Below are 27,857 nucleotides of genomic sequence, written 5' to 3'. Positions count from 1 at the left end.
TTCAGTCATATCTGTAGTAGTCAAAAAGAGTTTTCCTCTTTAGTAGTCTTCAGCAGCTGCATGTCTCTCCCTTGCACTGCCTTATACATTGTTTAAAAGTTTGCCTACCCACCACTATGCCTGGCACAAGACAGAAAAAAGGGGATCACTTCTACCTGCTACAATACATAACAGATGGGCAACACTTCTAACTTGGATTAATTTACTGATGCTGTGCAACACATGGTGCCACAAGCAGCTGCAGTGACAAAAGCAAGAGTCCAGTTCCACAGGACACAATAGCCATTCCAGAGTCCTGCAGCACCCGCTTCTACAATTTATCTTCTGCTGCCTCTGGAAGCTGATTTAATTCTCTAATTTGGCAGAAAACTAACCCAGCAAAAGCAAAATCAAAATACCACACACAGATAGTGCCTGTTTTTATTAATTTTTTTTCTGTTAGGTTAGCATGTTAAACTAACTCCTGACAATTTAGTCCATCAAGTAGGTGACACCACAGATAGCAAGTGAGGGAAGGGGAAACAAGACCTTCCTCCCGAGCAGCTGCACAGTGTGGCATGGTTTATCAGCCCCAGCTGAAAATGGAAACAGGCAGTGGGGCAGGGACATCAGGTTTGCCCTCAAGACCAGAATCCACTTAACCTCTTTCTTCTCAATTTTACACTACTATCTTCCAGCTCCCACAGCTCTCTGGTTTATTAACCTTTACTCCTAAGGAACACTATACACCCTCTTATCACGTAACATCTGAAGGACCCAGCCTGTCATCTTTAACATCCCTTTGCCGCCCCATCTATGTTACTTTGTATCCTTTCATTTCATTGACACAGTTGAAACATTATCACATAGTGTTACTCATCTTCAAAGTTAGAAAAATGATTGTATTACATCAGTATGCACCAGAAACAAGATACATTTTATTTTAAAAGGGCAGATGAAAGGAGAAAGACTTCTTTTATTCATCTTGGCCCTGTGGGAGGGTGGGAAGTGGTAGGTTGGCCTGCTATAGACTCCCCCTATTTAAACAAAGTTTAGAAATAAGCAGATCAATCGCTCAGGAGTATTTGTTCACAGAAGAAGCTACAATCCCAACAACAGTATCTTATCAAGGACTGACAGCTACAAAACAGACTCTCTCAATTAATTTACATGTGAGGCAATGCTGGAATAAACCACACTACTCTGTTCACTGCCATAAAGTTTCACCTTAATGCCTAAAACCCTGTGTTCCATAAAAAATGAGTGAGTAGATACAAATATATTGCTCTTGGGAGACCGTACCAACAAATGTATTTCCTAACTTCCATGAATTTTAGTTATAAAACATTCACTTAACACAACAGCAACCATTTTTCAATTCCATAGCTGAACATTTAATCCCACAACTCAGATATATATATATAACTCTTTCCTAAAACCGAAACAAAGCCTCCAGATCATAAAAGAAAGCTGAAACACCATTTAAATAACTAACAATGTAATTCAACTATAAATTTGTTCTGAAATACTACTGGTGTGATAGTCAGAACAATTTATTTTCAGGCTTACACAGATAGCATGCTAAGTCTTTCAAACCACAGGTCATCCAATGCAGCAAAAACAATCTATGCAAAACCCACCATCCAATAATCAATAACAATTGGGGGAGGGAACCCCATAACCAAAGCCCTTACTATTTGTATCCTGTTTATTCAGCTTTATAAACTGAGATGGAAACACCAAGCTCTTAAATAATAAAAGGGACAGCTAGACAGCTACCCCCATATTCCTTCCCCTCTCTCTGCCTTAAAAATCTTTAGATTTTAGGGTTTAGTTCTTTTAGTAAAGCAGAACTGTTGTAAATGCAAATCCTTGATTTTAGTTCTGTCTGATCTATTAAACCTTGCTCAAAAGAAAGATGTGCAGAGTTTTTAATTTTTTTTGTTCTGAACATGATCAACACTCATAATGATCTTTCTGACAGAGAAACTGTTAAAAAAATCTTCAGATGTAAAGTGCTCAAGCCCATCACAGGTTCTGTGGTCCCTTATTCACCATATTAAGAATCTCTTCTCAAGAAAGCCAGAACAGAATATAAAGGAAGAAACTTCTCTGTTGTGGTACTGACCATGTTACTTTCCAAATCAGAATGACTGATGGTTAAAGACTAGAGAGTGGGAGAAAACATCTCTCAAAGACCATGACAATACAGCTGCCCTGGCTCTCACTGCCACAGCTCCCTATAGATATTTCAGTTTGGACCCAAAGGATGCTTATGCAGTGCTCATCACCCATCACCCTTCTTTGGTTCATAGAGAGGCCAAGTCTTGGGAGAGCACTCCGGTAGCACAGCAGGAGTGCTCCAGGGCTGGAGTGTGTTTGGTGCACAGCATTAAGTTAGAGCTAGCCCACAGTAAATACAGAGACAATGGATACCCCAGCCCTCACCACAAACTATTTTGCTTTACAGATTTCTTCCTCTTGTCCCACAGCTCCTGCTAATGTGGACATAGCGCTGAAATGTAGCATCACAGAGGTAGTGCATCTTTTATATACCTTTTTTAATACTAAGCACTTCAGCTGTGAGATCCTGCAGTACACCAGTCAAGAAAAGGCTTATCTGTATGCCACCAGTAGCTGACTCCAGCCTACACTTCTGCTGGACCACACAGCAAACCCCCAAATTTTAAAAATGGATCTTTTCTCACTTCTCAGCAGAGAAAGGCCTCAAGCCTTGCAAAATATATAAATGCTTAACTTAAAAAATGTATGTATAAAATATTTGGTCCCAAAGAACCCCTCATTTGTTCATTAAAACTTCTGAACAAAGAGGAAATCACTTATTTCCGAACTGAAATACAGCTACAAGGACTTCCCACACTGTCTAGCATAAAAGGGAGGAAAAGGAAGAACCTACCCTCACGCCTCTTTCTCTGCATGGCATTATACAGAATTCACTAAATTATAATAGATAGATATTTTGCTACGAGAGCCAAAATTTCTAACCCCCAGGTTTTTTTGGACTTTGCCATGATCATTTCCAGAGTTTCAAATTACAGTCCTACTGAAATCCACGATTAAATTTCTATCGCCTGCATATTGTCTGGATTTTGCTTCTTACCCCAAATCACATCAGTAATTATTTACTGTGTTACACTGAGGTATTGTACTTGTGCTCCATAACACTGTCTCATATTATACATGGACAGGAACTCCTTAAATTCAACTTTAAAATTTAAATCAAAATTCACTATTTAGGTTCACAGTTAGTAACTTAAAAGCAATGGCCTGATTTTTAAGTTTGTTTAAGCATAGTCCTGTCTGTCACTGCCCTATAATTTTGGCCTATATTTGGAAGATGTAATGCAAAAAGGCAGCAATGCAGGCACTGGTTTGAATAAAGCCTGAGCTTCAGAATATGCTAATGCCTATGAGGTTTTTATCAGTTTAGATAAAGACCTCGTTGCCCCCTGTGGCCCAGCCAGCCTTGCTGGACCACCCATGCAGCCACAGACCTCGGTCACCTCCCAGAAGCCACCCTCGGGCTCCGTGCCACTCATGGGGCACCGAGCAGTGGGACAATGGGGTAACATTCACATAATAACATTGTACATAATACATAATGGTAACATTGAACCCTGACATACCTGTCTCAGGGGCAGCACAAGGACCCCCTGCCACATCCTGCAAGCTCTTTAAAGCAGCTTCTCCACGTGGGAGATGGAAGGATGCTTTCTAGGCAGCGACAGGTCTGGGTAAAACAGCTTGTGAAATGCTACACAGGGAAGGGGAAAAGGAAGCAACAAAATGGTAATTGGTTTTAGTAAGCATAAAACAAATATAAAATTGTCTGTCAGGATCTTTCTCAGGTTTCAGAGAGATTTTTTTTTTTTCACCAAAGGGAAAAAAAACAAACCTAAGTAAGAGCTGCTCCTAATGCTGCTGAATTCAGGGTTCATAAACCTTTAACAGCCTCAAGGAAATTTCAGACACCAGTGTACAGTCAGCCCCACTTGAGTGTAGGAGTTGCCCTGGAAAATGTCAAAGGCTGTTTCAGAATGCTATGTTTTTCAATACAATTGTAAGAAAAAGAAAGATCTAGGTTTCATAAAATGTAAAACCTTGAAAACAAGTTTCATTACAAAGTTTGAATATAGTTGCCTTTACTAGCTTGAAACAAAGATTGTTTCTCTATTTGCATATTGAAATGTGTTCATCTATTCCACATCTTAGGAACCTCACAATTCAAAGCTCAGCTTAGGCTCCAGTTCACACTCAATTCTCAGATGACTAAAAGCCAGTGGGAATGTTTCATATACGGCTTGCAACACACTTATAGAAGTTATATTTAAAACCAGAAAACATTTCTTCATTCCCATTTGCAGGAACCTTGACATAAGTTTCCAATAAATACAGGGTCTATGCTGCTAAGAAATACAAAGTGTTTCTATCACAATGAAGTGTTTATTTCAAATTTTAAATCCAAAAAGGTGATTAGTTTCTACATTCCACAATACCTATAAATAGTGCTAGAGATGTGCAATGCTACTTTTCAAATGAATATGTTATATTTATTCAATAATCAGTCATTTCAATGCAAGACGAGAATATGATGGGCCATGTCAGATTTTACCCTTTGGAAGTAATGGAGTGTGGACAATCTCACTTAATTACTTTCCAAAGAATTAATTTAGTGAAATCATGTTAACATATCATTATCCCCACCCCATCTCCCTAAAAAACCTCAGGGAGCTACTTTCACATTTTTAATTATGTAATGGACGAACATTTTAAATTGTGTTTCATGGAAGAAGAGCATCATCCACAGCTCCTTTGCACTCCCTCTAAGCTTTCACAATTCCTTATGGTTGCCCAATTAGTGTCATTTGCAAAGAGCAAGAACCAACAAAAAATGTAGTCATTACACTGTTTCATGCAACCTTCCTACTTATTCTCTCTCATCATCCCCAAGATTTTAAAGATCAAAAGACAGGTTCTTTATTACAGCTTCACAAAACTTCTCTTGACAAAAGAACTGCATATCAACTTTAAAATCTTCATCATAAATTTCTAGGGAAAGGAGAAAGAAGAGGGAAGTCAGAATAAAACCTATTAAAATGTATGTCACTGACTGGTGCACTCCCTCAGTGTCTCCTCACGTATATTCACTTATTAATAATGTACTTTCAATATAATTTTAATCCTTATTTGAGTTATTTGCATGTGGTTTAAGGTTCAATAAAAGAATTTCAGATTTGCTATTTTTAATTAGAACTGAAAACATATATTTTATCAGCTCTGTAAAGTACTATTAAATTTTAAAAAAACTCCTTGAAGATCAGATAAAGCATGTTTTTCTGTTGAGAGCCCAATGCTTTAATTTGCAATTCTGTATGTTGTTTTATTCATGATAAAATACTTGATACTTGTAGTTTCTCTCCATATTGCTAACACTGACACAGATTCTCTGTTGAGGTTTGACTGTCACTAGAGGATTCTCTCATGACTGGTCTACATTTTCATTTGTTTTTAGACGCTTATTTAAAAAAAGAAAGAAGGAAAAAAATTAAATTCCATTAACTATAATTAACACCATTCATGACTAAAACAAGTGTTAATAATTCATGTTTTGGAAATAAATAGCTAATTAAAGGGCAACAAATTCAGTTTACTTATATAGCATCTTATTAGTAGTAATAGCTTGAGCTCTAATAGGCTAACAATATATATTGTGCAAGTGTCCATTGCAGCAAGTTATTTTTAATTCATAGCATACTGATTTATTCTGCATTCAATTACTGCACATACCACCACCAACAAAAAAAGCATTTCTGTATGCCACCCCTCCCTCCCCTTTACTCCAGTAGTGAAGAAAAATATTCTAGAATCAATTAATACTCTGTATTGCTCCAAAAAGCATAAAAATGCTTCTTAATGTGGAGTCAAATTCAGCATTTCATTTAAGAGTTTGACTGAGAGAGCCAGAACAAATGTCACTGAAAGAAAAATTAAGAAAATGCAGTCGAAGCAATGCTGTCTAAGGTAATAAAATCTTCTGTCCTAGAAAACTTGTAGAAGCTGCAAGTGGGGTATTGCCTCTCTTCCTGAATTCAAAACATGCTGCTGTTCTGGAAAGAAGAGGTCTAGAGATGAAACATGAGAAAGCCTCTGACTGTGTTCTTATGGACTTCTGAGAAAAACAACATGAGTAATGCTATTAACATGTTTGCAACATCTTTTTGAACATGCTTGCAACACCTTTTCCTAAACACAGTGCATGAATCTGCCCAGTGAGAACTGAATTAAATCCAATTTTGTTCTGAATTATTGCTAGGAAATGATCACAGTAAAACAAATTGCAGTCTCTTCCAGCTCTTGACAGATTTGAGCTGGTGCCCTGAAAGCTACAAGGCTCAACTTACCATTGTTCCTTCCCTAACCCATTCCATATTGTGTGACTTTGGTCCAGCTGTAGGAAAAGGGTAACTGGCTGCACTTAGGAAGGTTAAGGAGAGGAAGTGTGAGTGTCAAATGGGAAAGAAGAGACAACCACCAGAATGATTCTGTCCATACAGATTTCCTGTTTGTGGTGCTCACTTCCCCACTCACAGGCATTGCTACACCTGCAGATACAGGAGTTGGAGAGAAGAGGTACACATATTCAATTTTTCAGGAATGGAGGAGAATTACAGAAACAGAAGATTCAAACTGTAAACAGACTGACAAAAACTGAGTCACAAAATTTACTTTTTGTGAGTTAAGAGTGACTGACAGTTATCAAAGCTATTACCTGTCAAAAATCTTAATATGATTTAGTGATTTTGGGGGGAGGGAACCAAAAGGGGCCATTACTTTTCAAGAGCTTTTTTTATTATTAGTCTGTTCAGCCTGGAGAACAGGAGACTGAGAGGAGACCTCATCACAGTTTACAACTTCCTCATGAGGGGAGGAGGATGGGCAGCCACCACAGTGACCAGTGTCAGAACCAGAGGCCATAGCCAGAAGTTGTGTGAAGGGAAGTTTAGGTTGGATATCAGGAAAAGGTTCTCGCAGAGGGTGGCTGGGCACTGGAATGGGCTCCCCAGGAAGTGCTCACAGCCCCAAGCCTGACAGAGCTCAAAAAGCATCTGGACAATGCTTTTGGCACATGGTATGACTCTTGGGGATGGTCCTGTGCAGGGCTAAGTGTTGGGTGATCGATGATCCTTGTGGGTCCCTTCCAACTCAGCATATTCTGTGATTATTCTGCTCTTTTTAAAGAAGAAACACAGTTTGTATCAATTTCAATTTTTCTCTAACTCGAAATTTTTTTACTAAAAATTACACTTCAGGTAATCTGTTAAACAGAACTGTAATTAATATTATGGAGTCCCTTGCCACATATATCTATTTCATTAAGAAATAATGTTTCACACTTTTTTTTACTGCTTTTCTCAGACACTCTGAAGTTGAAGCTTCTGTCAAACAAGACATTTGTGGTTGCAGGAATGGCCATTTGACAGCTTTGAGTTTTTCAGTAGCCGCATGAAGAACATTTAAAAGATGCTACAAGTTCCAAAGAAATCATAGATAAATTTTCACTTCCATCTTTAAGTCTACAGAGGCATTTTGCAGGAACCCCAAATTTCAGCCTTTACATTTCACATACCTAATAATCCTGCCCACAGCCGGTACTGTGGTGAAGGCTGTGTAAATAAATAGAGAATAGATAGGGATTTGTGATCAGAGGACCCACAAAATTCTGCCCACACCCTATGCGTTTTCCCAGCCTATCTATAATCAGTACTGATCACAGCTGCAGCTTAGTAAATCAGCTGGATGTGGGATGAGCACTGTCTCTAATTCCAGTATGTGTCTTGTTTGGTAGTGTTTCATGTCCAGCATGGTTCTCTCCATCACTTTTTAAGCAGATGCTAAAAACCTCAACACTATCTTGCCTTATCAGTATTCCACTTTTACCTTCAGCTTAAATAACACATGACTAACAACCTGATTGACTGTAGATAAACATACTGGCTTTCCACCTAAAGTAACTTCTACACCAAGAAAGGTATCTATAACCAGGCACAGTTAATATTATCTAAGCTTTACTTTACAACATGCAAAATAAACCAACAGAGTACTTCATTACCTGGAAAGTGACACAGAAGTTGAGGGCTGTCCTTGGGTTTTAAGAGGAATTATTTTAGTGTCTCTCTCAAAAATAAACAGACCAGGCAGAGCAACTAACAAAACATTTTAGATTGTCCTCTGAAACTGAAGAGGGAGATACCAAACAAATCAATAAACATTATAAACTCCTCCAAAGCAGGCAAGTACTTTCTGCTCAGTTTACAACTAAAGAAACTAAGGCATCAAGAATGAAATAGCTTGCCTAAAATCGCATTGGAAGTTTGTATTTCTTGCTTTGATGTTATCTCAGATTGACACTTGGGTTCATTAACACAATGTTTCTCAAATGCCAACTGTACCTTTACTGTTCTGTAAAATGGAGTTTGAAGAAAGTAGGTGCCTTTGAACTAGCTGTGCTAAATATTTGCCCTAGATTTTAGACATGCAGCTCAAAACTAACATATTTTCACCCCTTTCTTCTCTCCCTTCCTTCTCCATTTACCTTATTTTTTACACATCACAAGCCGTAAAAACACGTTACTAAATAATCATGCACACTAAATCTGCATGAGTGAATACCCAAATTCCTCTCCTGAACCCAGGGCCCTTTCTAGAAAGAAAGAAGCAAGTTTAGCAAATCTGCTCTTGTATTAACTTTTCTCTCCCTGACCAGGTCCTCCACCAGCCAAGGTCTTGCTCCCTCATCTCCATCACAGTCTCCTGCCCACTACTGCTCCCTCCTTCCCAATCCCCCCTTGGGCTCCCACCCACTCCAAACATGGAGAAGGTATTGAGAAGTGAGAGAAGCTGCAGCCATCCTTGGCCCAGGCTAGACCTTGGTTGCTCCCCTGCAGGTGACCTACAGATACTTTTTCAGGAGCACAGCCTTTGCATCCTGATCTTTCTAAACAGTACATATGGGCAGTCTCTTTATCATTTCTTCTGTTTGAGAGCATGAGAAAATTCCATCATGTCTTTTCATGTACAACTAAAATTAATCCTATTCAGAACAGGAACCTTTAAAGCACACAACAGTGATCACTTTGAGAGCTTACCAGCCATTCTGTATTTCACTTTACCATACACTAAAACCATATCATCTATCTCTCTCTACCACTTGCTTGCTTTGTTTGATGTCTTCTATATGGCTTTATTTGGTTTCTTCTATATGTTTGCCCCACTCCCAATTTCACATCATTTTTCATACTGCCCATTATACTTCCAAGAGCTTTCCACTTTCCTGTAAAGCAATTTCACTGACCACTTTCCAACCTCAAAACCCTCATTGGCATCCTATATTTATATTTTCTTCCTCATGGGTTATGTGTGAAATACCTGATTACCTCAAAACTGTACTCAAAAGCCTGATTATCTTTCATTCCTCATCTCATTTAATATAGTCTCACTAAAGGCTAACTTATAAAATGAAGGGCTTCTGAATTCAGGCACTTTCTTTTATAAGTGCAGAATAATACAAACTTACAACAGCCCCTGAGGTCACTAGCTACAATGAGACAAAGCTAAGCAAGTGATTTGTTCTAGAATATAATACTTAAGGATTAACCAAGATTTTAACCTATGTACAGTATAAATACATATGGCTTATTTCCATCGAGTATAATAGGTGCTCAGAGTTACTAAATCAATATGAGGGACAATCCACAGGAATAAGATACTCTGCTTTTTCAAAGTATTCAGAAAGTGATGCTACTCCTTCTGCTCCCACAGGCAGGCTATCATGATCACTGTAAAAGTCAAGCCCAGAGATTTTGGTAGGAAGACAGCTTGCTTATAAATGGATTAGAGTATAAACTTTGAAATACATTGCTGTATGGTTCCTTATTAAAAACTCTTACAATGAAATATTTATTAAGTTTAGGCAAAACAGGCATCTGCTATTAGTGTGCAACCCCCGTACACAGTCATGGTTTTCTCTCCAGAAGAGCTCCAAAAATACAGTGTCAAATGCTCAGCCCACACACACAACTCCTGACGCCCCAAAAAAACTGCTCCCACAATCTCCAGGTCCACATATATCAGAATTTTCTGCAAACCTGTCCCTTTCTTGCACCACACCACATGGAAAATAATGGGAAATTTATCATCTTCACATCTTCCAAGGAGAGAGGCTGCTATGTCTGATGCAGTTGCTGTTATGAAGCAGCTTCATACGAACCTGACTCCAGCTGTTCAGACAGCAGTAGAAAGCAGAGACTACCACTAACATGTAGAGGAATAAGAGATCCACACATATGAAATATGAGATTATGAATGCTCACAATTTTGCTGCTAAAAAGCAATAACTTATATCAAAGTAAGGTATTCTGAGATTATAGTTTACCATGAAGTAATCTCTGTAATGTTTAGAATAGCTGATTTATTTTCCCCAAGGGAATATCGGCTAGTTGAATAATCCCAAGTACTATGCAGGCCAATCCCCAATACTGCCTGTAAAGCTTCTCGCAGTGCCTCATCTCCTTCCTTTTTTACGACCCATCACTGCAGCCTGGCAGCTCCCCTGTCATGCTGCCACGCAGGTGACGCCACCACCCCAATAACCCCTGCCTCAAAAAACAGCAGAAAGAGAAATCAGTAACTGCAGGCCGCCTCCCGTAACTCCACACAGGCACCTCGCACCTCAACACCGCCCTTCGCTGGTGCACAGAGGCGCCGGGCGGGCTCTGGGAGCGGGGGCTGGAGGAGACCTGTCCCACTGCGCCCCCGGGGTCACGGGCAGCTCGGCCTTATACATGGATATAAATACATGTCTTATACATATACATTTGTTTATTTATATATACGTGTGTGTGTGTGTCGTGTGTATGTTGGCATACGCGGAACGGAGACACGCAGCGGTGGGCGATCGCCTGAGCTAGCAGATCTGCCTTTGGGAAAGATGCACACAGACATCTAGCCCGTCGGCACAGGCACACGTATCTCTGCATATTCCCATGGAGGACGAGCAGAAGTTGCTCGCAGAGGCGCCCCGAGGGCTGGCAGGTTTCCCGCCGTATAGCGGGGGAGGCTGAAGGGGGTGAAGTTTCTTCCCTCCTCCTCCTCCTCCTCCTCCTCCTCTCCCCGAGTTTCGCCGCGGAGCCGGGCGGCCCTGGGCGGCGGGGACGCCGCCGGCAGCCTGGACCAGGCCCGCTCCCGGCGCTGCCTTCCCCGCGCCGGCCTCCGCCTCCGCCCCGCCGGAGCGCCGGGACCCCGCTGCCCGCCGGGGATGGCCCCCGCCCTTACCGTTGCAGAACTGGAGCAGCGAGGAGGTGTCGTAGAGGCTGCTGTAGCTGGAGAAGCCGTCCTCCATCCTGCCGCTGCGCTCCCGGCGTCCCCTCGGCTGTCCCGGCGGCCGCCCGCTGCCTGCTCGCCCACACGCTGCGGAGCGGAGGCGGCTGGGGCCGCGGCGGCCTCGCTGCCTGCCTCACTCAGTTGCCATGGCAACCCATTCACTCCGCCGCGGCTGGGGCGGCGGCCGCTCCGCTCCGCTCCGCCGCCGAGGCGCGGGGGGAGACCCGCGGGGCGGGCCGGGGCGGGCCGGGGCGGGGCGGCCGCCGTCACGGAGCGGCCCGGGAGGCGGGGGGACCCCGGGCCGGCAGGGCGAGAGAGGAGCCGCGTCCTTCGGCCGGCGCGGCCATCTGTCCTCGGCGGCCCCGCCGGCTCCGGGCCGCGGCTGCGAGAAGGACGAGCCGTGCGTGGGGTCCCCCTGGCGCGCCCGGGGCCCGGCGGCACCGAATGTCCCGATCGGGCCGAGGCGGAGCGCAGACACCGGGAGATGCCCGCCGATGGCCCGGGGGCTAACCCGAAGTACGACTGTGGACACAGGGCCGGAGCGCCCCTGCATGCGGGCAGGGGTTCGCGGTGGCAGCCGTGCGGCCGGGGAGCCTCGGCACACAGCCGCAGCATCCCTCCCTGCCGCCTCCGAGCTCGGCTGCCTTCTCCGAGGCTCCTCTCGTTTCTTCCGCCGGAGCGACAGCCTCGCCTGTAATTGCACCTTATGCCCTCCGCTGATTTCAGTGGAGATTCTCCTGGCTGCAGGATGGAGCTGTCACGATAACATTGTAATTGATACTCTCTTAAAAAACCAAAAAAAAAATTATACACACTGTAATTCCTTATGCCATTTTATACAGTTTAAACTATGTCGTTTGAAGAGTGATACACTTTCTCAATACAGGATACTAGAAGAGCTTTGGTTAGCAGGCTTTTATGTAGGTACATTCATAATGTCCATTCGTGCTGACATGAAGGTAGTGGTTCAAAACTGGTGGCTAGTAATATTGTAGAATTATTTGATACTTTTTAAGCTTCAATTTCTGTGCTAAGAGATGTTGAAGTGTCCAGTGACTGAAAGACATTTTTAGTTCAAGCTCCTCAAGGGACACAAGGGAAATAATTAATTGCATGTCTACAGCACCTTTAACCTTGAAAAATGCTGAAGCACTTAGCACATCATGTCTTCAGACCCAAGTCCTTCCAGGAGCTTTTTGCAGGACAGTTCCATCATGTAGATCCATTTACAGGCGTGGGTTTGGTATCTTTTCACCAACCGCTAAACCATGGCAGTGCTAACACAAAAGTATGCTACAAAATTAGGCAGAGATATCAGTTCCATGTTAAAGTGGAGTGAAAAGTGCTCCCTCCTGAATTGCCAGTGCCAATATCGGTAGAGTTGAAGTCATCTCCAGCAAAAGCACTTACCCAGCCTGATGTGCTTAACTTGTATCAGACAAAAACAACTGCATTTTATTGCTGTGGGCTATAAATAACAGAAATTTGTGGTAGTTTAATAATATATTTTTAAAAACCCAAACCAGAGATTAAAAAATAATAGAAAATTACTTCAAAATTACAAAAGCATATAGGTTTTCTTAGTGTTTTAAAAAAGTCATGATTTTTTCTCATCTTTAAAATTAACACAGAGCCCTTAGGTTTTCTCATGACCTTTTCATTCATAAGCTTTCAAATGTTTTAAAGATGCTATATTATTCTAAAACATTGTACACATGCAGAAAAACATATATAGGATTCTTGGCATACAAGTTGCAACAACAGAAAAATGAAGCTCATTTGCAGTAAAAAAAATTGACTAAGAGCCTCATTTTAAAACATTATAGCTATCATTTTGTTACTGTTTTTCAGCTGGAGAAGTGTTTTAATATGCTTATTTTCCACCATCTCGGGACAAGAGGTGTGCTCGCCATAAGATATCAATGTTACTTTAACCTCTACCTCCTTCTGATGTGTAAGGTTTGGAAAATAAAAATATGAAACCTATGCTAAATTAAAGTATTACATTTTTAGTAAAAACTGTGTGGTCAGTGAGATTGCTACAAAGATAGGGGAAGTAAATGCCCAGTAACTTTTATGAGCTTTGCCAAAGTAGAAGAAAGACCAGAAAGAGGCAATGCAGCTCCATTTCAGAGAATAGGAATTAAAAGTCACTTAGAAACTCAAATCCAATCCATTCTTAAAGAGAGATACATGTAAAACCTTACAATAGATTTCCCACTGAAATTAATGGTGAAGGTGTCTGTGAAGCATTTCAGCTCAGCGCACTTCAGATCAGCTCAGATGCATGACAGAAAATGGTCTTAGCTCCAGATGCTGTTATGATGCCATTATACTCTAAGAGCAAGGGTTAGAAAAGAGAAACACTTTCATAATTTAATGATTTTGAGACCTGTTACAATCTCATTATACTAAACTGCACCACAAGGCACGAAATGAAAAAGAAATTCTGTCTGGCTATGGGAACAATGGGACAATGGATTAGAAGCATTATATGCACTAATGTGTCTCTGGGAATTCTTCTGGTATGGTGAAACAACAAAAGAACTTTTAGTTGTCCATTTTTCAGTATACTGAAGCCTTCATCATTTGTACATTTTGAAGCCAGTTCTTTGGTAAGTGGAAGTAGGAATGTGGCATCCTGGGCAGTACAGTGAGGCTGATATATAGGGAAAGGATTGTTGCTGTACACTTGTGCACACTGACTGCTGGCAGTCAGAAGCTGTGTGATGTTACATTTTTGAAAGCTGTATTTTACACCTAATGATTTAACTTTCATTTGTCTTGAGTAGTGTAATGTGAATGACTATTTGCTAAGTGAGAATAAAAGAGCTTTCACCCATCCCTCGCTGAATTTTCAGGAGTTAATACACTCCAGTGTCAGGACAAAGAAGACTTTTGCTTTCACTCCCTGTTAACAGACTGTAGTCAAATATCACCAAATCACAGAATATTCTGAGTCTGGAGGGGTTCACTAGGATCACCAAAGTCCAGCTCCTGAAAATGTTGATGTTCCCTTTATCCCTTCCTGAAAACAGGATGAGGCTGCTTTCACCATGTGTTGGTAGCTTGCACAGCCTGCCCTTCCTAGCTGCCTCCTGGCTCTGTGCTGAACTGCTTCCAGCGGGCTTGTGTGGGGCTAGAGGTGATGGCACTTGCTCAGGGGAGGACGCTGGGATTTGGCTGTCAGTGGCAAAGCCCGCTGTGCACAGCTGCTGATGGCATCAGGTGCAGTGAGCCCTTCTGTGCAGAGTTTACAGGAGGTGAAGGCTTGGTTCACCACAGAGACTGGAGGGCTCTGCTTTCAGGTCAGTGCAGAGCCCGCCTGCTGAACAGATCAGGGAAGCTTGGATGGCTGCTGTGCACACTGAATGTACATTGTAACTAGACAAATCTTCAGCAGGCAAAGCAACTAGCACCATCAGCAAATGTGCTGGTTCTGCTAAAATTTATCAGTGGATATAATTATAGCATCTATTTTACCATGACTTTTGAAGATCCCCTGAAGCTCTTTAGCAATCATTTGATAGGTCACGTTTACTGCAGCGTGATCAAAGGGAGCAGAGCTCATTTCTGTAGCTCACTGTGTTTCCATTTACCATGTCCATTTACCAGAGTTCATTTCACCATTCACAGTCTTACTTAATGCAGCCATTGGTCTCTGCTTGAGCCTGGAAGCTTTTAAATTGTATGTTTGTTCAACTTTTGCTTTTCCTCTGTGAGTCAGAAGTTTGATTCATTAAAAAGCTGAAGCACTGCAACACTAGGCGCCTGGGCCCAGACCGCAATCCAAAACACAAGCTAGCACGTGTGTGCTTCTGCCTCAATCATCTCTTCAAAACAGAAGAAATGGGAGCCTTTTCCAGCTGTTCATCCCCAGCACTGAGAGTTAGATGGTGTGAAAGCTGGCAACATAGCACAGGCACCATGCCCTGTGTCAGGGCTGGAGGACACAATGCTTTGACAGAAGCTGGGGGCCATGGCTGAGCAGCACAATGCCCAGCAGCAGCAGCAAGCTGCACACAGCAGGAACCCTGGGGAATGAAGGGCCAATGCCTGGTTTAGGCACTAGCAAGATGAGATCAGTACTTAGCAGAGAGAGGCTCTGGGGTTAAGTTTTGGATTTAGCTTTCTGAAATCTGATGAAATCCTGATTTATATTGGGTTTTTTTGGGTTTTTTTTTAATTGTTTATTTATTTTCCCTTTCTATTCAGAAAGCAGCAGGAATGTTTGGGTTTCTTAAGAGAATTTCATGCAGTGAATATATTGTCTTCATTCCTCAGAAGTGGCTTTTTCTCACTGCTAAAACTGTCTCCAGGTGTTGGCTGTCAGGATCCTATCACAGGCTCAAATAAGGATTTCCTCTCCTAGTGTGGTAGGAAAGGAAGAAGTGCCTTGCTGCCCAGTCTCCTTTGTGAGAACACTTCAACCACTGGAATAATCATTCGTTCTAAATAGCAGGACTCCAGTGTTTCAGCCACAGCAGGGAGCTTCATGAATGTCACTACAAAGCAGACTTCATGCATGTGGGAAAGATGGGGTATAAGAGGAGGATCACCATTATACCAGCACAGTCTGAGCGCATTAAAAATACAATATAGCAAATGTGGGATGAAACCATCAAAGCTCTGCAGGTTTAACAATCCAAATGAAAATACATTGCAATATGTCTGTATATATCATGTTGTTTTGAACTACATATATTGGAATTATGGAAGTTTCCCTATAATTAATAAGAATAGTCTAAATCATACTGTTCTGGAAAAAAAAAAAAAAGTACTGCTTTGCAGATTGGTTAATTTGTAAATACAAAGAGAAGACTTTGAAGATGAAAAGAATAATGCTTTCCACATCTATGATTCCTCCTATTCAAAGAAGGGAGGCTGCTCAGCAAACACTGATGCTTTCAGATTTGCACCACCTTTTGAAATAAATGTTGGCTTTATTTGCTTGTTCGGAAAATGGGAAGAAAAACATGACACAGCCAAAGCCATGCTGGGAAATGTGTGACAGAATCAAACCAGAATAACTTCCAGTTATTGCACCAACTGCAATATCAGTCTACTGAGAATACCCTGCCTGTAAACACTGAAGATACTACTTGTATGCTTTGTTGTAAGATGTTTCCAAGCACAGTGCCTGCTGTAGAAATACCCTTATTTTTGCAAGGCCCCCTAATATGTTGGGTTCAATGCACATCAATGTATGCAATGTCTGAGTGCAGACTTACTGCATCCATAGCTGTGACATTCTGATTTGAAACTGATGAGAAGCAAAATATATTACAGATACACAGGAATGCAACTGCTGCTCCGTATTCCATTGCAATCTGCAGATGGGAACAGCATTTCTGAGATATTAATACTCTGTGGGATTGATGTGAAGAGGCGCAGTGATGGATGGCATCACAAAAAATGATCCATCCACTCTTCAAAATTGCTCCTCAGAAGTTTTCAGTTATAACTCAGTTCTGCAACCCTATTTTTGGTGGCTTCAGCCCTCAATGGAGGCTGAAAGCTTCTGATGGCAGAACTCCTGGAGATCTGTGTAGTCAGAGACACAAATCCTACCTCCTGTGAGAGGGGCATCTCTTGTTTCAGGTACAATATCTTTGGCACAGTTTCGCCAGTTCACCATTCAGGGCACAGGAGGATCATCCTGACAGGTCTGTGCCACTCTCCAGGGGGAATTCCCTCCCAGCAGAAGGATCTTTCCTGCATCCACTGGAACCTCAGGGAGCCCCCAGAATGTAGGTACTGGGAAATGCTTTCAGTGAGTATGACAATGTGATGCTTTTGTGTGGCTTGCAGCACACTGACACCCTTCTGCACATGGCTGAGATCAGTATTTTGTTTTCATTTCTATGCTATGATTATAAAGATGTTACTGCAACAGTATCTATTCCAGAGATTTATTTTATGCATATATTTAAATAATATTTTGTTCAAATTTAATGTCTGAGTTACACAAAGCCACAGCTACATAAATCTATGCCTTCTGAATTGTATTAGAGAAGAATGAGACTAGAGTAAGCTATAATATAGACATATTTCTTTTAAATTATATTTAAATAACAGCATAGCAAGCTGATTATTTAAGGTACACACAAAAAATTGCCATTTTTTAACAAAGTGTTTCTAGAGTACCCATTCTGTTCACTTTTTAGAAGGAGCATTTTAACTGGATTGTAACAATTCACACAAACATGTAAAACCCAGAAGTACAAAACAGGTTGTTTATCCAAAGGATACATCAGCTACACTGTGAGAAAGAAGTCTCTCTCTTTTGCAAACAGGTACCCACAGGGCCTATGATGAGAGGGAAGCATGTCAGCACTCTGCTTTATATTCCCTCGTCAGTAGGATGGTGGTTTAAACTTGTGCTTTACCAGAGCTGATATTCCAAATTTCCCACTTTCCCATGTCACTGTTTCACTGGTTTTGGGATCCAGCACTATCAAAGGCATCTCGTGGGAAGTGATGTGTACCAGGAGAATTTACTGTCAGCCATGTAGATAACAAAGCACACACAAAAATGTACGGGTAAGACAAAGCACTGTGTTGGTTAAATATATTAATGTTAGAAGGGGCTAGACAATCTCATTTGTGGCACTTTGTACATCTGCTGTTATGCTACTGGAAATTTGCCCAGAAATGGAAAATGAATGATGGCAAATATTCTCTCACAGATAGCTGGAAAAAATATTGTATTTCTTCTAGTGATTTCATATGTTATGCTTGCTTTTAGTGAGTGATGTATTGGAAAAAAAAATTTGTGCTATTAAACAGTCATAGGAAGTAACTGCAAGAATTTACCTGTAATTTTAACTCCTGTCATCACATAAGCCCATTCAACTAACTTAACTTCAAGTTTTGCTTCTCCATCCCCCTGTATCTTTCATCAAATATAATATTAATTATGCCAAAAGAGGTGGAGGAAGAAGGAAGGCAGTACTTCATTTGCATGGTGTGGGTTATTTCTGCAGGGGACCATACCAGCTCCACTGGTTCAAACTCATTGAATTTCCATGAGCTTTCTTTGAGTGGGTGGAGGAACAGGAAAGTGGATTGCAGAGTGACCTACAAGGACTAGGCAAGAATTTCAATCCACTGCACTTGCAGATTCCTTTGATATCTTACAGAGCCCAAGACCATCTACACTGAGATCTTCATCCCTCCACTGCTTTTTCTGCCTCAGCTTATTTCTGCTTTCCCAGTTCAAGATGCCAAGACACAATCTGGGGATGGAAGGAAACAGTTAAATCACCAGCTAATCTAAGATTGGCTGGTTGGAGAAAGAAGCAATAGGAAATAATCCTTTCCTACAGCTTTCAAGATTACACTGATTTCCAGCATGGGCTGCAGCTTTTATTTTTGTGGGTAACTATAGTTCTGAATTAAACTTTTTAATTTACTTTGGAGCAGAATTTGCCTTGGAAGAAACTTTTTTTTTTGTTGTGCTGCTCTGTACAATCACCCAAGGCTCACAATGTGATCAAAGCAATTCTGTGTTAAATGTGTTTTTTCAAAGTAATTTCTTTCTGCAGGTTCATATCAAGCACATCCAGAAATTTAGAAAAATTTCACTTTTGAACTCCTTTGAACATATAAAATGTAAGAAATAAAGTGCAATAAAGGAAGTGTTGAACCAAAGAAGCCTTCAATGATTATCCAGAAGTATAAGTAGGCATTAGGGTTTACACAGCAGGATTAGGTCCATACAGTAATAAAATATTTGGCTTTGGGGAAAGAATTCTGATTGTTCGTAAAACACCTCTGCCAGCCAGTGCAAGGTGTAGGATTACTAATCCTCCTCAGGGTAAGCCATGCGTGGCATTCTTCTCTTTAGTGGTGGCATTCAAGAGAGTCCTGGACAGAGGAAAAAGTAACAGGGGCAATAATGACAGTGTCTGAATGACGCCCTGAGAAACAGCCGAGGCCCTGCTGCCTGGCTGCCAGCCATCCAAGCATGAAGAACAATCGTACATTTGTCTCAGATACCAAGTTACCTAATTTTAAAAACGTTTCCTGATGCAGCCCTTTAATTCTTAAGTATTTTGCCACCTGACATTTCTCTCTCAAGCTTTCAAAGCAGCAAGAGAAAACCAGAGCTACAGATAGCCGAAAGAAGAAAAACTAAAAGGATGTTATCATTAGAAGTCAAAATTCAAGAAAAAAGGGGCAAGAAGAAAAGTTCTTTTCAACTTTTTGATGCCAGGTAACCTCTCATTGTCCACCACTTTCTGACAAAATAAATGCTAGAATAAATAATAGAGCTAATCTCAAAAGAAAAATATGTGTTGTGTGCCATAAATTATACAAGCAGATGCAGCCATGAACAAGAGAATTGGGAACATAAAACCCCTGCAGTGTGCACTGGCTGATGAAGAGCTGGGAGTTGCCAAGGGACACTCTGTGACCACCATGCAGTCCAGGCTAAAATCTTGCTCTAAACATCAGCCTGCAGCCCTGTTATGCAGTGGTCTGCCACCTTTTCCTTTGGATTCTTCCTCTTAAACAGCTCTTATTTTAATATCAGCAGCTGTTTAATGAATGTTTTGACCATTACCAGCTGGTTGTGTCTTTTACAGATGTGTAAGAAATCTTGCACTGAAGAATTTTGCAACTTCTGCTCAAGCCATCCCTTCAGACAATTCCCATATAAAGGTGAATGAGTTTCCCTAAACTAAGGGATGAGTAGAATAGGTCAAGGGCCAGCTCTTCATGTGCAACCTTGCAGAGCAAGCATCAGCTTCAGCTGAATTCTTATTATTTATTTATAAGAAAATATTTTTATTTATTAGAAAAAGTGTTATATAGCTTTGTGGCACTATACACAGATATTATTACAAATAACCTAGTTGCTTAATGCTCATCAGAGACTCTATTAAGCTAAACAGTCTTTTGGCAAAGTCAAAACCCTGGATCCAGATTTGTCAGAGTCAAACATCTGTAATATCTTCTCATTCTTTCATGACATCTTTTATTTCAAGACATCAGCAGATATTTTTTATTCAGCAGTCATTTCAGCAGGGGAAAAAGAGTTTTGCAATATTGATGCAATTTATTGTTGTATGACCAATTAAGAAAATAAAGACACGTCAAAGAAGTTGATGGCATTCATTCCAGGTAAGTAAGATGTTTTAAAGAAAATCCACTTAAGGCGGTGGCAAAGGACATTTTTCCAACTTCACAAATGACATGAAATGCCATTTTATGACCATCCAAGAGTAAGGAGTAAATAATACTTTATGCTGGAAAAGAATACATGTGACTCATGATTTTCAGTTTTTGTAGATGTGAACTTTTGGAAAATGATGCAATTAGAGGCCAGAAGCAGAGCAAAATATCTGTTTACATTCAGCTCTGCTGAGCAGATCAGAACTGCTGAAGGGCTGGAGAAAAAAAGTAATTTTCTCTTTTGCTCATGTCCTCCATGGGCTACATTCTGCTTGGAGTTACTTCATATTCAAGCAATACAATTAATGGATAGTCTTGATATGATTTAGCATTTTTTATGTTTTTGCATTTGTCTGATGAAGCGTGTTTGCTCTGTCATTCATTCACCATTTCCTTCCATGTGAAATTAGGAAATATGGCATATGAAGTCTGAAGCCCCATTTTTTTCCATCTCTGCATGTTTTCCCTTGGAACTCAGAAATTCAAGTTCTGCCAGTGTAGAGGAAGGAGAGGAAATGTAGTAATTAAGTTCCTGGCTTCATCACAAACCCCTTCCTGACCTGAGAAGGGGAAAGTGTGTGGAAAAGTATTGAACTATTCAGGGTAAGTACAGATGAATGGCAGAAATATGTTCATGTAAAATCAGAAAGAAAACCCCACAAAATAAGATCTAAGCACGGACAGTGAGCTTACAAAGTGCAATGATACAAATGCATAGGAAGAAGGCCAGGAGAGAGCTGGTTTAGTACTCAGGGGTGCAAGGCAACCAATGACAGGTGAGGAACATACAAGAGATCTATGGTTTTTTGTATCTGTCTTCATTAAAGCTGTATTTCAACAAATGTATTAAGACAATCCTGTTGCTGAAAAATGTAGTTACACCTTCCTTGCTTCACTCCCACCTCCTCACTGCTGTCCTTCATCCCTCAGTCACAGTGGTTTGTAAGGGTGTGCAGAGATCTAGATGGGAAACTGCTCCAGCTGAAAATTAATCCAGTAAATAGGTGGTTGTTACTAAGAGCAATTAACTATGCAGTTTGATCCATCTCTTAGCTATATCACAATCAGTGTTTTATTTAAATTAGCTAGAAGTATTAACTTCATCCTAGGATGCTTAAAGGGCAGACTGATTAAGTCTCTGAGTGACTGGATGTTTAATGTGTCAGAGGATCAGAAGAAGGAAACCATGGGACCTGTATTTTAAATTGGGAAAACAAGAGTAGTAGATTATTGATCAGTTGATTAAATTAAATTTCTGCTCCAAAGTTTAGGATGTCTTACACATACATGTCATGAGTGCCTACATGATAAAAGGGAAGTGGGTAGCTTTCAGTTTTCATTGTAAGAACAAAGTCTGTCAAACCAGCTTAGTTCTTCCCATGCCTGTATTCTGCTGTGGATAGGAGAAAGGAGGTTGGTGTCATGTAACTCAGCTTCCATAAGGCTTTCTACACACTCGTGACACTCTGAGAAGCAAATGAGGAAACACAGCCTTGCTGACCCTGCTACACCTGCTCAAACAAGTGAAAGGCTGTTGAGGAAACCATACCTAAAAAGTGGCACAAAATGGAAGTAGGTATGAAATATGATTCTGCACATCTTCCACCTTAGTCCCACTGCAATCCACATTTTCATTAGTGACTGAAAAAGGAAGCAGAAGATACACTCGGTAAATGTGCTAGTCACAGCTTGGGAGCTCTGCAAGTATACTAGTCAATAAGCAGATAATTTTTTTAAAAAAATCTTGTCAGCTTGAAGGAACTATCTTTAAAAGCAAGATAAAATGTACTAAGGACAAGTACAAGGGACTAGACAGGAATTATCTGCAGGAAGGTGGGTAATAACTGGTAAGGAAGTAGCTTGACAGAGGCTAGACCACAAACCAAACATGGAGCTGTGCTATGCAGAGTGGAAAAGGCAAGCAATATAATGCAATGGATAAATAATCCTGAAAATGTATGAAGAAATCTGACCACTCTATTCAGCATTGATGGTGCCTCAGTTGGAACAGTAAGTCCTGTTTAAATTGTGTAAACAAAGATTCTCATTCAGGTTATACACTAGAATGAAAAACATTTCTTATTGTAAGAGCAATAAAGCACTGGGGTAAGTTGCCTAGGAAAGTAACAGAGCTTCCATGAAATAATTTTAGGGAGCTATTATGTCCTGTTTGATGTGACATAGCTGGTCCTGCTTTGGGTCAGATTGACAAGATGAACTCTCAAGGTCCTTTTCAGCTTAGGTTTCCTGGGAGTTATTACCTAACTATTAAGCTTTCTGGGGAAAAGTAGCTCCAGGCCCATTTCCATGAGCATTTTGCTCATGGGTTGTTTCACATGAGGTCCACAAGTAATTGACTGGTGCATCTCAAATAATACCAATTTACTTTAAAAACAATCTCAGTTGCTATGAAGCTGGAATATAAATTACAATATTGTTCCATTGGATTTTGTGTGTTCTGAGGAGATCTATTTTCCCCATTTAAGTCATTGGTAATATATTCCTACCACCTCCAAGAGCAGGTGGTGAAGGAAACAGTTTAGTTAACATCAGACCAGAAAATAAAGTTGATATACCAAAAAAAAACCAAGTCACTTTACTGAGTACTCATGTGCAGCACTACTATTCTGGGAGCTAGTGATGGAGAATCAGCCTTTCTTCTCTCAGTCACTGCTGTGTGTCAGGCCAGGTCAACACAAAGCAACCACAGTCTACTAGTGCTTGTTATAAAATGAGCTAATGCCACTTTCAATCTTGTGTGGGTACAAAGCAGAGTCAAAACTTGGCCAAAAAACCGCTACCACAGTTGCAACAGTGAAATGCCAAAAGTCCGAGCAGGCATTAGGACTGCCTCACTATCTGCTTCCCAAACAGTCCATGGGATGCCTGGGATTTCATTTTTCTGTTCTGTTCCTTTCTTTGGATCCACTCCTTTGGTGCTCATATGGACAAGCTGATGAAGTGGAAAGGCAATTCACACTGACTGAAGTATTTGTTTTCAGTTAAAAGCCACTATTTGCTGTTTAGCAGGCAAACACATATAGGAAGAACTGTGACGACATTTGATGCTCCTGAGCATCTGTAATCATCACATCTGAAAATATTTTCAAGTGAGTTCAGCCTATTTATGTCTTCAAATCACAAAATACTGCTAGGGACAGAACTGGATATTGGATGTATTATTCCCTTGAATGAAATGAAGGACATTTATGCATCTTTTTCTGGATTCACACACGTAAAGACATTCTGTCTTCCCCTGTCCTTACAAAGAGTGATGATCTAATATGATTTATATCTTGGTGGCACAATCTCCTAAACAGGCACTGAAAATGATCATTAACCTTGAAGGCTAGACTATCTATTTCCTGTACTTGTGCTTCAGTGCTAACAGAAGTAGCTTCCAAAAGAGAAATTTGGCTCTTACATTATCTAAGACACACCTTTAAAACAATAAAATATAATTACCTTTTATATATTTCCGAGCCTAAACTACAACGTTTAAAATAATATATTCACACTTTAAAAACTCAGGTTCTGCTTTGGTACCATAGTGTGACATTTGAGAAAGCTGTGGCATTTGGATCTGTGTCCAACAGAGGGAGGTGTTCAGAAACAAGGATTTGGTCCAAACTCTTTCTAAGATTGAAGAATTCAACAGAAGGAGAGAGGAGAAGGAGATCACATGCAAATGCACGTGAGCAATACATGCTTTACTATTGCAATTCAATTTGTTTAGCTGCTCCCTGAGAGTTGAGGTGTGGAGCCACTGCTGATTACACATTCAGACCTGCTCATAAGATTTAAGATCAGAGGATTTTTAGATCAGACAGGTGACAATATCACCTCTGTTTTGAAAGGGAACTATGAAGCTCTTAAAAAGAAAAAGCACTACTTATTTCATATCAACTTCTTGATGTAAGATAAAATCAAGCAGAGGTCCAGTCTGGCAGGCACTTTGGGTTCAGTAAAAAACCTGAGGTTACTCAGCTGTGCTTTCCTCACAGGCTGTCTCTATGGCAATGGGAAAATATTGTGAGGTATAGGAATGAAGGGAATATGACTCAGAGAGCAGAGAAAAAGGAACATTCAGAAACATAATTCCCAAAAGGCACAGAGTACACTTTTCAAAAACACACACAAATCAAAGAGAATCTGCTGATGCTTTGCACCGGTGTTTTTACTGGAGAATGCAATTAATAAATAAGGAGCCTTAGTGCTGCATATTTTCAGCCCCTCTATTATCAGAGGGAAACAGAAGCTGCTGGTGAAGGAAACAGCAGCACTCTGCTTCTTTGAGTTGTGCACCATTCTCCACAGGGCTGCCATGTGGCTGGAAGTGTGTTTATCGGTAAGGGACAGGTTGGACAGAGTCAAGTCAGTGTGCAGCTTCCATGGTCTTTCCAAGTGAAAAGGCTTCTCCTTTCCCTTGTGGAACCACAGAGGCCACAGGAAGCCCCTGTGTGAAGTCCCCTGTCTCACTGACCTGGGTTCCACCAAACTGAGATTTGGCCCAAATAAAAAGGCAGTAGCCCAAGGCAAGAGCCATCCTGCAGGGAGACATCCCTACGGAGAATTGCATGAGCAAGAATTCCCAGGCTAACCCAGACCTGTGCTCTGACTGGCACAGTACCAGATGGGCTTCAGCTTGCCACACAACAGGCATTTATAAAATAGCTTGTCCTCAGAAGAATTTCCTCCCCAGTTTTCCTCTTTAGTTATTTAGTCCCAGGAAGCAAGAAAAAAAAAGTATATATAGATACGGGGACACACACACACACACACATATATTTGAGACAAAGTCAAGTGGATATATTTATATACATACTTTCTTTCCTTGTTTAAAGAAATCTTCTACCTTTTGCAGCTGATGATTTCATGGCCTGTATTAGCACTAGTCATTCTCTGAACCATTTATGCTTTTGACCTCAGTAGCACTCTGACACAGTTAGTCCCAAAGGTCAGTTATGCATTGTGCAAAAGCCTTTCTTTTAATCAAATTTATGTTCTGCCTTTTACTTAGTCTAATGACTCTTTATCCTTGAACTCCAAGAAGCATCAGATTAACTACTCTCTCTATAGCATTCCATTTTTTCCTACATCCTTCTTAAGCTGCCCTTCCAATTTAACTCCTCTCCTTCAATCATTTCTGCCCTGAAGGAGGTGAGAGCTTCCTTCCTTCTGGGACCTGTGGAATTTTGGGACTGTCCCTAAGCTTCCCCTCCTGACCTGCAAGCTGCTGCTTCTTCATGAGAAATGCAGTGAGCTGATGCAGTCCTGGGCACCCTTTGATCCTGCTCCCCTGAGTTTTACTGTGGGAGGTACAATGAAGTCCTGAGGCAACAACATGATTATACTGTACTCCCTTACTTTAAAAGTGCTGGCCACCAGTATTGTTGCTCAGCAACGTGAAACTGTGTATCACTGCTGGCTTCATTATACTTTAAAAATATTTTTCCTTGCCAACTGAAATAAATAATTGACAATGATTTCACTGTATATTTAGCATGTCCATCGAAATTCCAGTATGAAGTTAAAACAGCTTTATATACCTAGAGTTAAGAAGAAATGACTAATACTGGCTATAAAATAAAATGCATGTCTGAAAAATACTTGCACTTACAAAGCAATTTGTATATTGCTCAAAGCCACTGCATCAAAAAAATGTCCAAATCCTGTAATTATTTCTTTACTGAACACGCTGCACCTTCTTTTTTTGCAATTATTAAATCTTATATTATACTTTCTCTCTAGAAAAGACTCCAACAGCTAACATTTTAACTGCTTTATTATAGAATTTATTTACTATAATATACCTATATTTGCTAATATAGGCAATTGAACACATTAAAAAAACATAAATAGAGAAGAACAGATTTCAACACTGATATTTTCTAGTTGAGTAATAGTGCCTGGGGTTATTCAAAGAGAATGGGTTGTAAAACTCAAGTGTACTTTCTGTCATCTGACTGATGGATTGCTTGTTACTCACCTCAAGCATGGGTCTCAGCTAAAATAAATTGCTGCAACCCTTATCAGTAGTTTCTTTTCTATTATACGTGAGAAGCCCCAATTTTATCTAATTGGTGGCATTACCAGAACATTTTTCTGCAAATATAGAAGCTTCCTGCTAAATGCAATTGCTACTTTAACCCCTGAGAGGTGCAGTTAGATGAGCAGAATGAAGAGAACCTAAGCTGGGAGCTTTGGAGGTCTCCAAGCTAAACGACTGCCAAAATAAACATGACTGGAGATAGAGGGATTAATCCTGTAATCCTCACTTAAGCAAAATTCCTGCTATCTTCAGTGAGATTCTCACTGGGGAACAGCTGTAGAAATTGGCCTAAATGAAGCAGAAATGAGAAAGGCCAAATTCTGCCTCTGGGTGTGAGTGTGTGACTTTTGTAAAACCTGAAGTGTGACACCCTGGGTCTGGGATAATCGGCACATAAATTCTCAGCAAGCTCTACAGCACCAAGGCTTTTTTTGGTATAAATATGAGGCACATCCATAACCCCACAGGGAAATGTTTCTGTCCAAGGTTCAGTAAAAAGTGAGAGTACATGTGAGAATACAAGTGCAAACTAACGTTCAGAAATAAAATGTGTATTTTATTAAAACCTGTCTTACATTTTAACCAATCCTAGAAGTGTATAGAGCATTTCTCTTCACTAAACTCAGAATTATTGCCCCCATTTTCCATCTGGGGTGGAAAACCAACATGTAAAGTTAAGTGGTTTTCCACAGACCACACAGCAAGTGATTAGTATCATGGGGATGAATTAATCTTGGGTGTAAATCCATAAAGATTAATGGAGCTCTAACAGGGATTAATTTGGCCCATCATCTCTAAGGATAGCAAAACCAATTAGATGATGTCATTAATCTTCTGGTTTGTAAAGGACTGTTTCTTAAGCAATACTGAAAGAAGGGCAATAAAACTGGAATGACCAAGGGATCCAATATAACAGATGAATTGGTTGTTCCTTGGCAGAGGATTTGCAGCAGGAACTTTAAATGGTGACAGCAGCCTTGATGGGCCCTCAGGTTCCCATCCCAACTGAGGTGCTCTGGGGCAATCATATATTTGAGGATTGGAGAGTCAGCCCAGACTTCAGTCACTGATTATGTTCAGGTCTTTTCTTCGGGCACAACTTCCACACAACTGATTTGGAGTCAAATATATTTATTATGTCCCTGGGAGCCCCAAATCTTCAGAAATTACCAAGTTCTTAATGTCCTATGGAAAGTAGCACTTGAGAGATTCATAAATTTTAAAATGTCCAGTTTTGATCTGACAA

The 27,857-nt window shown here is 40.7% G+C and overlaps 1 protein-coding gene across 21 annotated transcripts in view; it reads right to left on the bottom strand.

Annotated features, from left to right (window-relative positions):
• The window catches only part of EML1 (EMAP like 1), a 122,647-nt gene that overhangs the window by 68,441 nt on the left and 26,349 nt on the right, over positions 1-27,857 (bottom strand). For 8 of the 21 annotated variants that reach the window (XM_086895052.1, XM_086895054.1, XM_086895053.1 and 5 more), the window contains exon 1: positions 11,332-11,617. The exons of 6 other annotated variants lie outside the window; for them this stretch is intronic. In XM_086895052.1, coding sequence (XP_086751178.1) covers positions 11,332-11,398 — 67 coding nt within the window. In that variant the 5' untranslated portion in view covers positions 11,399-11,617. Of the gene's footprint in view, positions 1-3,626; positions 3,755-3,895; positions 4,011-11,331; positions 11,618-11,666; positions 11,738-27,857 lie in introns of those variants that run through there. 7 more of the 21 variants (XM_086895060.1, XM_086895062.1, XM_086895061.1 and 4 more) reach the window with 2 other exon arrangements.

Source organism: Cyanistes caeruleus, chromosome 6 (assembly GCF_971803275.1).
Source record: "Cyanistes caeruleus chromosome 6, bCyaCae1.hap1.1, whole genome shotgun sequence".
NCBI lineage: Eukaryota > Metazoa > Chordata > Aves > Passeriformes > Paridae > Cyanistes > Cyanistes caeruleus.
Note: the sequence above shows the minus strand (reverse complement) of the source record. Positions and strands in the feature narration are given on the sequence as shown.